This window comes from Neolamprologus brichardi, chromosome 8, assembly GCF_056152115.1.
Source record: "Neolamprologus brichardi isolate AB-2024 chromosome 8, ASM5615211v1, whole genome shotgun sequence".
NCBI classification, from domain to species: domain Eukaryota; kingdom Metazoa; phylum Chordata; class Actinopteri; order Cichliformes; family Cichlidae; genus Neolamprologus; species Neolamprologus brichardi.
This window is the reverse complement of record NC_142111.1, coordinates 1,941,613-1,956,416: the sequence shown is the minus strand read 5'-3', so window position 1 is coordinate 1,956,416 and position 14,804 is coordinate 1,941,613. Positions and strand designations below refer to the sequence as shown.

Sequence of the window (14,804 nt, the reverse complement as noted above, 5' to 3'; positions counted from 1 at the left end):
CCAGGCTTTATTTTCACAAGATGAGATTCTGCAAATCATGTGAGGATGAAGCTGTTCGTTTGAATGTGCAAATATTTGTTCAGACGCATAAAAAATATGTATATAAATGCAAACTCTGTTTTTTGACTTTGTTCTTTGAAGAGGTAAGGATAAGCACAGCAGGATGGATGGATGCATGTGATAGAAAAAGACGACTGGTCTTTTTAGATCGTTTCCAAGTACACGTAGCAGACACTTGGTTTTTACTGCAATTCACAAGTCAAGTTTTGCAAGTCTACTAGCGACTTGTCTTTGCATTGCACTCTTGATGATTAATCTCCTCGGGCTGACAGTTTGGGTTTTTTTTTGCCTTGAGCAAGGCCTGTAATCCTGAAGAAGCTATGAAGGAAAGAACAGGGTTTCAGAGATGGAGCTGTTCCATCTACCATTCAGCAATCATCATGGGGAATGTGAGGTGTTTGGACAGCGAGCTGAGAAAGACCAAAAGGAACACACTGAGTATAGTTTGATGTGTAGTTTTAGTGAGATATTTCCACACTCACACATCCTAGACCACAACATGAAATTCCAAAGCTTTTTAGGTGCAATAGTATAAAAAATGCAGATCTGTTACATCTGTCGTCTTGGGTTTGCTTTAGTGTTTTGTGAAACATGCCAGGCCTTAGAATACACTTTCTTTATGAACTTTATAGATCGTGAAATCAGTTCTAAAATCTGGAAATTAGTTACAATGTTGCACTTTTAAGTCACCACTAATGAACTTCAAAGGTACTGCGTGTTGCACGTAAAACATTCATTAAATCAGGCTACAGTAGTCGTCACACACATTTAGTGTGATCCTGCTGAAACTTAATGTTGGTGACACTGAGGATATGCAACCCTGGTGTAATTTATTTTGGCCTAACATTAGCATTTTACTTTTTTTTCACTCCAGTGCCACAAATGATAAAAGTGGCTTAAATTTGTGACACACACACACACATATAGTGATACATGGAGAAAGAGAGCGAGAACAGAAGACTGCTCTCTGGCCGTACAGTACATGGTCGCCTGCTCAACCACTGAGCTAAACCAGTGCACAGATTTGTCAGATTTGCGAAGCACAGACGAAACAGACGTATCTCTCCAAGAACAATGTTGCATGTTTAGAAAAATATGGATGGTTTATTTGACCCTACTTTGACAAGCATTATATTCCATTGCCATGATGTTCAAGTCTTCTGAAGTCAATGAAACACAGTCTACATCCAAATATGAACAGTGGTATATCATTTGTCAACAACACATTCACTCACTTTTCGTCCTACAAACAGTTTTTGCAAAGACACACACAGTATAGTATTAATTTATCCGGTCAAATACTCGGTTAAGTGGGCTTCTATTCTGAACTCACGAAACAGTAATGGTTTATAGTTGTTTTTTAAGAATCTATTTAAAACAGACAGTCTAATATAAAGTCCATCCAGTACAGACTTGTCCATAATACTGCTTCTAGAATAGCTTATTTACAATCGTCTACTGGAAGCAAAAGAGGAAACAAAAAAGAAAAAGAAGAGAAAAAACGCCATTGCTTTAAGAACGAAACAAGCTAGCCATTAATATTAAAATTCAAAATTAATAATCAAAAACAGAACATAATGTTTTTTTTCATCGATTGTGCTTTGTAACCCACAAAACCACTTCATTTTTCGAAATAGAACACCGATCAGAGGCACCAAATAGGAGTGCTGATAACATCCAGTTCAATTTCTCTCATTGAGATTCTCTACAACTATGAGTAGGACAGGGCATACAAATGGTTCCTTTTTTTCATTTATTTATATATTTATAAAGTTATTACAGGCTCATTCTCTCAGTTCATCACCTGTGGTGGTGTTATGTCGCACAACAGAAGTCACGTAGGAATCGGTTTGTGTGTTTAACCATGCAAAGCCCTTTAAGATTTGCCAGAAAAGGTCACAGAATAGATTTGTTGGACAAAAGGGGGGCTGATAAAGGCATAAACAGACACAAATGGTGCTTTCCCACTAAAACATACACAGAATGGTGCCAAAGCCTGTGGATGAATAGGATAGGCAAGACAGTGGAAATAATAGTAGGCAAGTTAGCAGGATAATACTACACCTTCCCCATCAATAACCTCCTCTGGCTTCAGATCTGGCTGGGCCTGTGTATGCAATGTACAGTGTAGCTCGTTTTCCCGGTCTCTCACAGTAAGTAAGTGGAAGTTCTTGGTCCTGGAATCTCTAATTTGGCAGAAGCCTTGGTCAAAGAAAGCAAAATTGCCACCATCCTACTCTAAAAGGAGGCCAGTATACCAACGTTTGTCAATCAGACCCAGCCCCTGGCATTCAGCAGTGAGTATTCCTGAACATTTACACAGTCACCTCAGTCTTGCTGCCTGTGCGGTAGTGCTGTGGCTGTTGTTGCTGCTGCTGGTGGTGCTGTGGGATGTAGTGGAGTTGTTCCACAGTGTGAGTCCGTCTCGAGGCAAATGCCTGCCTCTTATTTGCTGTCTGGTTCATGGCTAAGGTGTTGGAGTGCCCACTCCCGCCTGCTCCCTGTACCCCACTTCCGCTGCCTCCGCCACCGCTGTTGTTAGAGGCACTGGGATGGGAGTGCATTTTGGTCATCTTGTAGCGATCCATTAGAGGCGTAGTTGGAATGAACACGTCTGTGTGTGAGATGGCCCGTGACATTGACTTGTCACTGCCATAAAAGCCGCCAGAGATGCTGCTGACCATGCCGCGCTTCAGCGACCTCATCAGCTTATCTGGCGAGAGCAGAGGATCCTGGGACAGGAGGCGGTCTTGTGAGTATAGACGTTCTTGTGAATAGAGGCGATCTTGGGAGTAGTGGCGGTCTTTTGAATAAAGATGTTCCTGTGACATGAGTCTGTCCTTGGAGTAAATACGGTCCTTGGAGTAGAGGCGATCTTGGGAGGTGTGGCGGTCCTGTGGAAGAAGACGCTCCTGGGATCGAAGACGTTCAGCAGATAGGAGCTGTTCATCGGACAGGATCCTACCTCCGTACAGGGAAACACCGTTAGAAGACATGGTATAATCTTGCTGGGGGGCTCTTTGAGGGGACAGGACACGATCTTGGGACATAGCCCTCTGGACACGACGGGGCCTCTGCCTCTGCTGAGACTGCTGCTGCGAGGACTGTGACTGCGGAGGGGCCTGGGAGATGGAGGACTGTGGGGGCTGGCTCTGCTGTTGTTCCCGGTGCTATTGAGCAAAAGATGAGGTGAGTTTATTCACAAACTTAGGGGTAAAATGCTCTGCTGCCGACTACTTCAGAATAACTTCTAACATTTAAATCTGGAAACTTGTGCTCTTGCATCATAGATACATAAAACTTGATAGTACATGACCTTGTTTTGAAGCGTGCACTATTGAACAGAGCACTTCTGTACCCACCTGTTCTTGACTCATTTTGAGAACATGAAGGGGAAGAGTGCTTCTTGCTGCCAGGTCGGGCAGGTGGCGCTTACGAGTGTAGTAGTCTTCGACTTCTTTATCTGCTGCAGAGGACACAGAAGTGGGGAAAAAAAGACACGAAGTGAAGAGGCAACTCAAGGAGCGAAAGAAAGAGAAAACACGGGTAGGTACAGAATGCTAGGGGAGAAATCGTGTAACGTGGAATTGGAGAACACGGCACACAATGCAGAGAATAGTGTTGGGAGACCCATCGTGTTTCACCTTTCCAAGCTCATAGAGGGGAATAGAAAATAGAGGCAGAGTATCACAGTCAGACCACATTACATGCTAGGCACATAACATCCACATATCCAGACTTGATCAGGGATGCTGCAGGCAGTTCTGGCTGTGGGGGATAACTTTTCAAAGGTCATTTGAAAGTCTATAAACAAAAAACATCATATACGGACATGGAGGGAACCACGCAGGCACCTCACATATATGCATGCTGGAAATCTAATATGATTATTACACAATCACATCAACACTGAAGCTGGGAGTGTTTCATATAAACTCGAGTGGGGGTATTCTTTCGTATTCCTGTGTGCAACCAACAAAAACCTCCAAACCAATGAATATAACATGCATTTAAAAGCAGATCAAAAAGACGAGAATACATTTGCAAAGACGATAGAGTGTAGGAGTGAATGTAGCATTAAATTCATGCCACACGACAAAAACACATGCACGGACATCTGTATCGACCAAACAAATACATAAAAAAAACACACACACACACACAAAGTGATGCACATTTACAAAAACTTGACATCCGGTCATAAAGACAGTAGCATAAACCATTCAAAAATGGAAACATTTATAAGTCTGTGAATGAGCGTTTAACCCGCACAATAAGATGCCATTGATGGTGGGAAGGTATAATGAGAGCAGATCTCTCCACCTTGAGAATTCGTAGATGGCTTTTCAGTGCGAGTCTGTCTTTTTCAATAATGGTACAGCAGTGTTCACACCACCTGTCCAAATTACTCTCATCCAAATCCCCTTCAGCGCCGAGTCACGGGTGCTTGCTGCAAATCGATTCATTATGAGAGATAATAAAACAAGATGTTCCTTTCTCAAGCATAATAGTCTTCAAGATTTGGGCAGCGCATTGCAAACTCATCAACCATATTACCAGAGTGAATGAATAACTCATGATATATAGTGTCCTGCACTGCAATGGGCTAAGTGCTTTTTTTCTCTTCAGTTTGATACCAATTTGCATTAATAAGCAGGACCATTCTTCTTTTATTATCTCAACAATGAAAACTCCGCTCGATGTTCCCTCCAGCGCAATCCAGCATGATCTATCATTGTGCAGACACTAGTTGAGCAACAAAAAGAAACAGCAGAGCCTTTTGGCTATTTGCTGCAGCAAATAATTTGCTTTTGAAGCAAAAAGAAAGTTGGGAAGACTGAAGGAAGGACACCGCCAAGGGATATTTTTCCATTTCAGAACTGTCTCTTTGGTGGGGTCCTATCTCTGACAATTGAATTCATTTGGTTTTGTTTTACGGTCCATCAAAAGCTATTATGTTAATTCTCACAAGCATTCTTCAAATAAATTGTGGTTGTTTTTATTTCTCCAAAACAACTGAGAACCAGTAAATACTACTGCAAACTTGTTTTACCATTTAGTTTCAAATGGTGCCCGGCAGCTCTAAGTGGGAGCCAGTGCAGAGCGACGCCTGACGGGATGTCAGGGGTCATGTCCATCTTTCATTTTGACTCGAGCCAGCAGCGAAGCAGGACGCTCATGATGAAACGACACAAGCCGTAACGGATATTTGTATTCACTTAGAGAATAGCGTGAGACGAGAGCTCATTATGCTGGAGAAATTCACCAAAGAAACGCTAAATTAATACCGAGCCAGGCCAGACGCAAGAAGCCGCTGATATATGTGTGATTCAAGAGAAATCATGGCTGCGGCGAGGGAAGCAGGGAATATCAATGAATCAGAGTTTTTTTTGAGGTGATTAAGCTGCTTTTTTGACAGCTCAGAGTTGAGAAGGGGATACTTTCTGGCTTTAATTCATAGTGCCCTCCATCCACTTAGATGTTTAATCAACGGCGAGCTGCAAAAAGTCCAAAAAAAACACTTTTTTCTACAGTTTAATGTCCCGAGTTACAGCAGGTGAGGCATTGTTACATCTGAAATACTTCAGAGCCCTTCAGAAAGTCCCAGCCTGGAGTCAGGAAAGCACACTTAATGCAGTGTTTTTATCATGCAGGGCTTTGGGATCAGGGCAGGGCGCCTATTCTTGCATTATTGCAGTGAACTTGGACCTACTGAGTTTCTTCAAGGACGAGAACCGGTTGAGGTCGGCTTTGACGGCCGCCTCGTAGGAGGGTGGCAGGTGTGACAGGCTCTGGAAGGAGCGTGAGAAAGACAGGTCGTAGGGCTCCGTCTGCGAGGTCAGGATGCCACTTATCCGATTGTTTTCTGGAGACACATACATACATATACAGACACAGAAGAGGGAAGAAGGGGGGGAAAAATGGGCAGGCTGACTTCTCCTACGCCAACCCCCCAAAAAAAGGAGACCCCAGGCAACCATCACAGAAGACCACCTGCTGTGAAGAAAAAAGAGTGAGCTGGCAGACAGGCTGGAGTTTCAGCTGTACAAATGTTTGCTGGAGGCAGAGGTCCTTTAAAATAATCTCCAAATTAATCTCGTCAGTATAAAATAATAATTCCAACCGAGGGAGCCACTGAGTTCATGGAAGACCTGCTCCTCTTCTGGGAGTTTGGGGTTGTAGTGACCTAAGAAAAAATCTATTTTTGTACAAATACACATAAACTCACACATGAGTCCATATAAAATATGTTTTGAATAGCTGGTTTTATAAACCAGATAGAGTTAGCAGCTTACATTTCATACTTCGTATCTCTGAGGTGTGAGTCTTTACTAACTCCAACCCTAGACGATCAGAATATGTAGTTTTTGTTTTGATTAAGTTCTGTGTCTTAGCAATCAGGGACCAAAGAAAATAATCAGTCTAAGTGACATGAACTTTCTTTCTTAATAGTCTATTGTGCCTTTCTCCAAACTATAAGGGTAGGGCAGAGTTAGAGTTATCCCTTATGGTGACTAACCTCAGAGGGTTATGTTGCTGAAATAGAAAACCCAGTCCACTCGTACTGAAGTGGAGTGAGAGAGTTACGTATCCTGTTGATATTTCAGTAAACTAGACTATTAAAGATAGTCATGGCTATAAAACATTTCTTATTTGATAACCCTTAACATTAAAGCCAACGGTGTAGGTTGTGTAGGTTCCCCTATGCCAAAGCTACTCTGACCCTTCTGGACACGACACCCAAGGTCCTTTGGTATTAAGCACCAAGATATTAGGACCAGATTCTTTTAGGCTACGTTCACACTGCAGGCGAAAGCACATCAAATCCGATTTTTTTTGACCCTATGCGACCCATATCCGATCATGGTGTGACAGTGTGAACGACACAAATCCGATCTTTTCAAATCCGATCTGGGTCACTTTCATATGTGGTACTGAATCCGATACATATCTGATGTTTCAGAAAGCGACTGCTGTTTGAACGGTCAAGTCGCATTAAATCCGTCTTTTACGTCACCGACACAAGACAGACGCCAATTATCAGCGCCCGAGAAGACATCGCGAACGCTTCCTGGCCATCCGGTGAAACTGTTGGGAAGACAACGTTGGAGAAACGTGAACATTTTATTTGTACTGTATAATCTGCAGATTCTGACAGAAGCTATCCTTTGAAGCAGCGCTCCTCTAAAACAGCAATAAGGATCATTATTAGGTTATTTACATTATTATGTAAATAACAAAATAACTTAAACCAAAAATTGGGAAACGTGAAGTCCGAAGTCTTTATATTAAGGGCCATCAGTCAAACAATACTGTTGCTCTGGGTCTAAACAGAGCGTGTTGTGTGTGACGTCTTCTTTTGCGCTTGCGGGCCGCTTTGAGCGTTCACACTAGAGCGCGTTTGCTGTCATATTTTATTTGTAGTGTGAACGAGCAGACAAAAAAATCAGATTTGATCAAAAAATCGGAATTGAGCATCAAGACCTGCAGAGTGAACGTAGTCCAAGTCATGCAAGTTGCAAGGTGGAGCGTCAAATCAATTAGACTTGTTTTTCCAGCGCATCCCACACATGCTCAGTTAAATCAGATGGGAATCTGGAGGCTGAAGGACGCCTTGATCTCTTTGTTACATTCCTTAAACTATCACTCCAAAATAGTTGTATTCTGGAACCACATATTATCCTGCTAGAAGATACCTTCTGCCTAATAAAGCCGACTACCTTTTGACAGGTGCTGTTATTACAAATGATGGAGCTGAACTGACCTGTCAGTGATTTTAATGTTGTAACTTAGTTGAAATACTTCTATCACTCTGGTTGTAGGTTTTCTATGGTTTGTACCATAGCTCTAAAGTTCTAAGTCTTATTCGTCTTAATCATACCTCTGTCCTTTAAAGTTCAGCATAGTTTGCTGAGGAAAAAAGTTGAATGTCTGCCTTTAAGAAACTGTTGCATATTTTAAAACTCCAACTTGTTGGTGCCAGTGATGGGGGAGTATAGGCGGACACATCAGCCACTCAGTGAGTGTTTGGTGTGGGACTGACTTGACAGGCGATGCGGTGGTTTGACGGGAGGAAACAGTGGTCCAAACAAGGAAAGGCAAGGAAAAAAATAGACAACACACCAAACAACAGATGTGTGCTGGAGAGTGACCCTGCTTGTGACAGTGCTGTGATGTGAACTGGGACAGGGACGGGAGCAATGCCTGGCTGCCTGTTGTTGGTGTGATGTGAGATGATGCCAGGAAGACGAGGAAGGTGGGGGTGGGGTACTGGACCCAAGCCTTCTTTTCTTCTCACTCTACTCCTTCTCTTTATCTCTCTTTTTCACACATGTACACACACAAACATCCGCAGTCTGTCCCATTCCACTTCCCTCACTCTGTCAATCTTATCTGTCTCACCATGCTGCCACCCACTTTCCTTTGCTCCTTAATTCTTTCTTGTCCATTCAGTATTCCCTTCTCTCTCATTTTCTTTCCCACTCCTGCTCTCTCTAGCTTTCCCCTGCAAGCTCTGAGTCTGTCACGCAGTGCAGAGCAGCGGGCATGGGTGTGACTCCACACTAGCCTCCGAACGACAGATAAGAATAGTGTTTTTAGTAACTGCTGCAGGATGGAGAGATGGAAGAGAAAGAGAACAAGAGATGGGGATAAGAGAATCAAAAAGAAACAAGAGACTGAAATGCTCAGTTGTGGTCACAAGTTTACGTGCATTCATTATGCACATGAACGGCAATAATTTGGGTTTTTTAATGAATTCATTGAACCGTTCTTTTTAGGGGTGAAATGATTGTGCATGATTTTATGAATGACTTATTTTGGATTGTCTCTAAAGCACACAGAGTCAAAGTTATCCACTCAAAAGTGTACATACAGCTCATTTAAATTGGCACTAACGTCACTAAAGATGTAGATGGTAAATGGCCTGGTTCTTATATAGCACTGTACACAACTACATTCACCCATTCTATCCAACATTCGCACTCTGATGGATGCATCAGAGACCAACTTCGGGTTATCTGGCATGCAGACTGGGCAGATGGGGACTGAACCACCAACCGTCCAATTAGTAGGTGACCTGCTCTACTACCTGATCTACACAATCGTTCCACCCTGGGAAAAAATTGATTAAAGAAATAAAAGCTCATGACATTAATGCCTATGATAAGTGTATGTAAACTCATGACCACGACTGTAAGAAGGAACGACTGCAGGGGGTCCTGGGAGCTGCAGGGGGGGAGATTGAAGTGAAAAACTTGTGAGTGGGTTGTCTTCCACAGCTGCATTAGTAAGTGGGGAATCAACTCAGACTGTGGCATGCTGTTAGCTATCTCATTAGCAGACATACTTTATGTTTAAACACAGTAAAGCCGCACAGATGTGGCTCCAAGACTTAAATAGTTAAAAACAAAAATCAGCAGAAGATTTTACGTGACAAGATTATTAATATGTGATTATTTTCTTATTGCTATTACGATCCAGTGAAACAGCCAAAACCAACAATGAGCTGGTCTCACTTTCTTACTCAGAAGCATGACTCTAAAGCCCAAGCTTGGCACTGTGCCACTTACACTGCAGAGTTTATGTCAGGCAAAAGCTTGTTTTTTCATTCTCTTACTATTTTCAGTTTCAGTGTTTTAGTCAACATGCAGTAGTGTTAGTTCATTCTCATTCACACCTGTTGACATGTTTTATTTTATTATTAATTGTTCTTAATCTGCACCTTTGCAGCTGTTGGCTGTTCTGATTTTAACTTCATAACTATTGTGATATAGTTTTGAAAAACAATAATTATGAGTTGTATCAGTCAGATCTATAGCTATAACTATCTGTAACTTTGATTATTGTGTTGTTTTTGTTTGGCAAATTAAGGCTACGTCCACACGTACACGGGTATTTTTGAAAACAGATTTTCCGTCTTCGTTTTAAAAAATAATCCCGTCCACACGTAAAGGCAGAAATGAAGGAAAACGCTGCTAAGAACATGCCAAAGCAGCAGGTGGCGCTATATTCCTAACCGTGTAGAAATATTGGCCAATCAGAAGTCTAGAAGCCTCGGTGGGAAATAGTAAACAAAGCTGGGGCATAGAAGCAGAACCGAGTCGTATGTGTGGAGGGACAGTAACTGTGTGTGTATGTAAGCATTTAAACACTGCAGAGACAATTAACAGTAACAGTGTTGTAGAAATTCATTTTACCGAAACAATAACGTGGCGCACACTGTGACGTCAAAAAAGGCGCACATCTTTGACGCTGCGTTTTCTCCGTTTTTCTCGTCCACACGTAAATGCAAAAACGGAGTTTTAGAAAATATCCACTCTGGCCGGAGTTTTTAGAAATCTCCGTTTTCAGTGACCGAAAACGCCGTTTACGTGTGGACGAAAGGTGCAAACGCATAGAAAAATCTGCGTTTTCAAAAATACCCGGGTACGTGTGGACGCAGCCTAAACCTAAACCCAAAGGCGCTGACTATGTAACATAACTTTTGGTGGTAGTAATGACATGGATGACATGACAGTTGATAACAGCAGCAGTGTTTTGGAATTAAATAACAGTGTGGTGTTATGTTCACACAGATGCAGAATTAGTAGGTATCAGTACGTTTACTGACAGTGGCACTAATACTGCTCTGAAAATCAACTCAGGGGATACAAAAGTAGAACGTTCTGAACCCTAAACGTAAAGGATACCCTGAGTCACAACGACAAATGCTTTAATCATTAATGAGAACCACGGGTGACCACGAGAAACTCGTCTCACGGAAGACAGAACATAATTTTGCAACATAAAATAAGCTTAATTGGATACATCAGTGAAATGGAAGAAGATAACAACTGATATAAGAGCCTGTCACACAAAGCATTTGCATAATTTCGAACAGAATTACACACAAAGTACCAGTCCTCTTACATGTTACACACATCTGTGAGTGTCCCAGTGAAGCTGGGCTCTCAGTAAACTGGCTGCTTGTCAGTAAAAGCCATTCTTATAAAAACCAGCATTCAAAACTGTTGATTTGGTTTTGGTTTTTCTGATGGATTTTTTTTGACAGTACGAAAAATACTGCATAAATATAACATTACTGTAACTCATCAGCTTGTGTCCCTGATCCCTGTTGGCCCACATGACCAACAACAAACTGTGCTGTCAAAGCAAAGATCAAACAGAAACTGCTGCTTGAGTCAGGTCTGAAAATACACTGGTTTAAGTTAGAGAAAGGAGGAAACAAAGGTAAGTGGTATGTACACAAATGTGTGCTGGAATGCAGTGAACGACTATTCACACTAAATTAAACATATGTATGCATGACTTACCACGTCTCAATGATCGGTGAGCTACCGAAACCCAAATGAAAAACAAATACTTCAGAAACATGTTGATGGTAAGAGAAACAGAACCTATTCCTGAAAGACCTTCTGCATATTCAGCACAGCCGGTACACAAAATCTCCCCTTAAAATTATTCTAATGAAAACAGCTTTTAAGTCCAGAGGCATGCTATGTACACTTGTGTGTATGATTGTGCATTTTCTGCTCTGATATGGAGCAGTATCTCCTGGTTGTTTCAGTCAAGGGCCGCTGGGGGGGTTGTGGCTGTGGGTTTTTATCTGGAAAATACACTGTGTGCCAAAACTTGAAGGATTTCTGGCAGCTTGTGATCAAAGTGTCTGTGTTAGATGTGTTGAAATGGATTTTTCATGTTTTCCACAGATCTCCAAGGCATTTGTTCCCAGTATGCAGTTTGCTTATCTATGCGTGTGATTCTGTGTGAGTCTGTGGATGTATGTGTGTGGACTACACGGTCAGTTGTGTCCACAAAGAAGGAATGAGTCTGTCTGCAGAATTTAGCTATGGCTCCAAAGTGCCTCAACGATAGCAGGTTTTTAATGTTTGTGGTTGAAACAGTATAAAAATCACACGGTGAGATCAGGGCAATGTAATAAATGCACGAGGCAGGGAATATTCAATGCCGCTTTTTCTTTTATCTTTGCTATCTTTCCTCTTTCCTCTCTTACACGACTGCTCAACTGGCAGACTGTGACCACGAGCCGCCTCAGCTCCCTCAAAGGAACAGCTGATTAACTTGAGTAATAAAAGCCGATTCACGGTACTGCTCCTCTCAGGCACCGTGAAGTTATGGTGATAACTTTAGTTTTTCAGGACAACAGTGGAGAACATTGTCGTGGGATGGGATGACCTTGACAGAGCATTACGTTGTTTTCACTTTAAAGAAAGAGAGACCGATGGCCGACAACTTCTGTCTCTTGTCTCTCAAAGAAAAAAAGTGCCCCCAGTTTGAAAGAATTTAAAAATGAAGAAATTGAAAATTAGATCAGTTCAATGAATTTACCCCATTAAACATGTAAAGAGCTGCATTCTAGACTTCCAAACATTTGAAACATTGAACTGACCAGGGGATTTACTTGCATAAGACCCTTTCCCTCTAGTTTTCCTTACCATTCTTAGGTGTGCGTGTGGGGCTACCTAGAGCCACATGGTTATAGTTGTGCTGATGGGTACCTGCAATGACAAAAGCAATGAAAGATCTGTTCAATGTTCACGAGGAATGCTCTGTATGTTCTCCAACACAGACTTCAAGCAGTGTGAGGGTGATAATTAAAGAGATAATTCACTGAAGAAGCTGGAAATGTTGTCTTCTAGTGGCACTTGGAGATATGCTTTTTATATAATTCACAAAATACAGATCTATGTAGAAAACATTGTGCATTTTCAATGGACTTTTATAGTTTAAATAAGACACGATGCCGCAGTTACTTTCCACACTTGCGTGTAAACCTATTCACTGACTCTGTATCTATGAAGCGCCTTGAGGCGACATTTGTTGTGATTTGGCGCTATATAAATAAAATTGAATTGAATTGAATTGAGTGAAATATCCCTTTAATTTCCTCAAATTAAGAAAAGACATGAGAGACTGTGTGATGAGTAAATCTAAATGGAGTCCCCTGTAAGCTTAGCCTGCAAAATATGTTTACACCAGACATATTTTGGAAAGTAGGCTAAAACAGACGAAAGGAAAAAAAACAGAAATATGGCATACAACATCCTGTCCTGGAAAAGCCAAGAGCAATTACTGTATTTTTTGTAAAGTGTATTATTTAAGAATAAAGACGCGCATTTATGCATTCATCATTACAAAAGATACATGAACTGCAGTGCTGCAGCTGCATTTGAACACAGGAAACCACCAGTACAGCTACAAATGAACAGAGAAAGACAAATTATATGACCAGTACACAAAAATACACAGTGAACCTACCAAGGGAGGTTTTGCACCAACATTTTTACATAAGCAATGAAAGTTATATTGAACTCACATAAAACATACTTTTCAAAACTAGAAACAGATTACTTTTAACCTCAGACAAAAGTAGTTAGCAAAAAAACAAAACAAAGCCAAACCTTCAGAGCAAATTTCAAGCTCTTCACTGTTTACACTGAGCAATTTTTACCTGTTCGCGATGAAGTCTGACTATCATGAGAGAAATTAAGTGAAATCGGTCATTGGTCATCACTTACCAAAACAATTTGTTCTAGATTAAACTGAAGCCAACCAAGAAATCCCAGAAACTTAGGGGCAGTGTTTGTCAGCTGACATGAATTCATTGTCATACTTTTATTTACAAAAATTAAAACAACAACAACAAAAAACAGTTGTGGAAAAGAAAAAAAAATCCAAAATCAGAAAGAAAAACTATGGAAGAAACACAAAAAATCTTATGACTCACACAAAGAAGGAGCTGATAGTGTTCCCCTGCTTTGATACATAGTTTTTCATATTTAAATCTAAGATGGTGAAGTTATTGCACGTTTTTGTGCCACCAGCTAACTTGCTAACATTGAATTGTATTAGCTTACAGGTCAGCTAGCGACACTGTTATGAACAAATGGTGAAGGATTTATATTCCTCAGTGATGGGAGCTGTGAAGTGCAGTGACCTTCAGAGATACCACATCAGTAGCATGAACTGTACTGTCAGCAAAACATTACCAGAGCACACAATTACACAAGGTGACAAATATGTTTCATGTTGTTTGCTTAGCTAATTTAGCTAATTAGGCTAGCATAAGCTTTGCCCTGGTTGCTTCCCAAATCGTGTGGTCTTGTTAATCTGAATTTTTTAGCATGCATACTATACAGTTGTGTGTTATCTGACACAGTCAAAAATAAAGCCCAGTGTTTGTCCAGACAGGTCATGACTTCAAGCTCAGCCAGAATCCCAGCAGACTAGCTTATGGCTCCAGTCCGTTTTTTTCACTGATGTTCTGTGCTGTAGGTCTTACTGCTGCCATCTATCTCTGGCTTTCCACATATGTGCTTGGAAAGGCAGTAATTGTTCAGGATGAGTATGCATCAGAGTGATTAATACGTTTCTTATGGATAATGTTTGTACAATATATTTGGGATGTGTTTTTGAACTTGTAGTCTGCAAACTTAACATGCATGGCCAGAGATAATGGCTCATCTCTGGCCATTATCCCTTTTTTTCTGTCTCTGCAAGGAAGCTCTAATCAGTAGTAACAGTCAAACGTGTTGTCATTTGAGTAAGCAGAGCCTTTTTAAATTTCATCTCAGAGGATAAACAACAGTTGGCCCCAATCACCTATCCATCCTGCTGTGCTGGAGTGTTTGTGGGATGACAGGGAATGTGATGCAGTGGTATGGTGCTCGCCTTGGCACCGCACCGTGGAAGTGCTTTAGTTGAAAGATGGGACCTTTACT

At 41.3% G+C, this 14,804-nt stretch overlaps 1 protein-coding gene across 5 annotated transcripts in view; it reads right to left on the bottom strand.

Moving 5' to 3' along the window:
• Positions 1–1,137: 1,137 nt before the first annotated feature.
• The window catches only part of shisa6b (shisa family member 6b), a 91,125-nt gene continuing 77,458 nt past the window's right edge, over positions 1,138–14,804 (bottom strand). For 2 of the 5 annotated variants that reach the window (XM_006796930.3, XM_006796931.3), the window contains 5 exons: positions 12,519–12,581; positions 11,376–11,396; positions 5,774–5,926; positions 3,423–3,526; positions 1,138–3,230 (listed from right to left, as the gene is read on the bottom strand). In XM_006796930.3, the coding sequence (XP_006796993.1) occupies positions 2,376–3,230; positions 3,423–3,526; positions 5,774–5,926; positions 11,376–11,396; positions 12,519–12,581 (1,196 nt within the window). In that variant the 3' untranslated portion in view covers positions 1,138–2,375. The remainder of the gene's footprint in view (positions 3,231–3,422; positions 3,527–5,773; positions 5,927–11,375; positions 11,397–12,518; positions 12,582–14,804) is intronic. The other 3 variants (XM_087845252.1, XM_006796932.3, XM_035910433.2) reach the window with 3 other exon arrangements.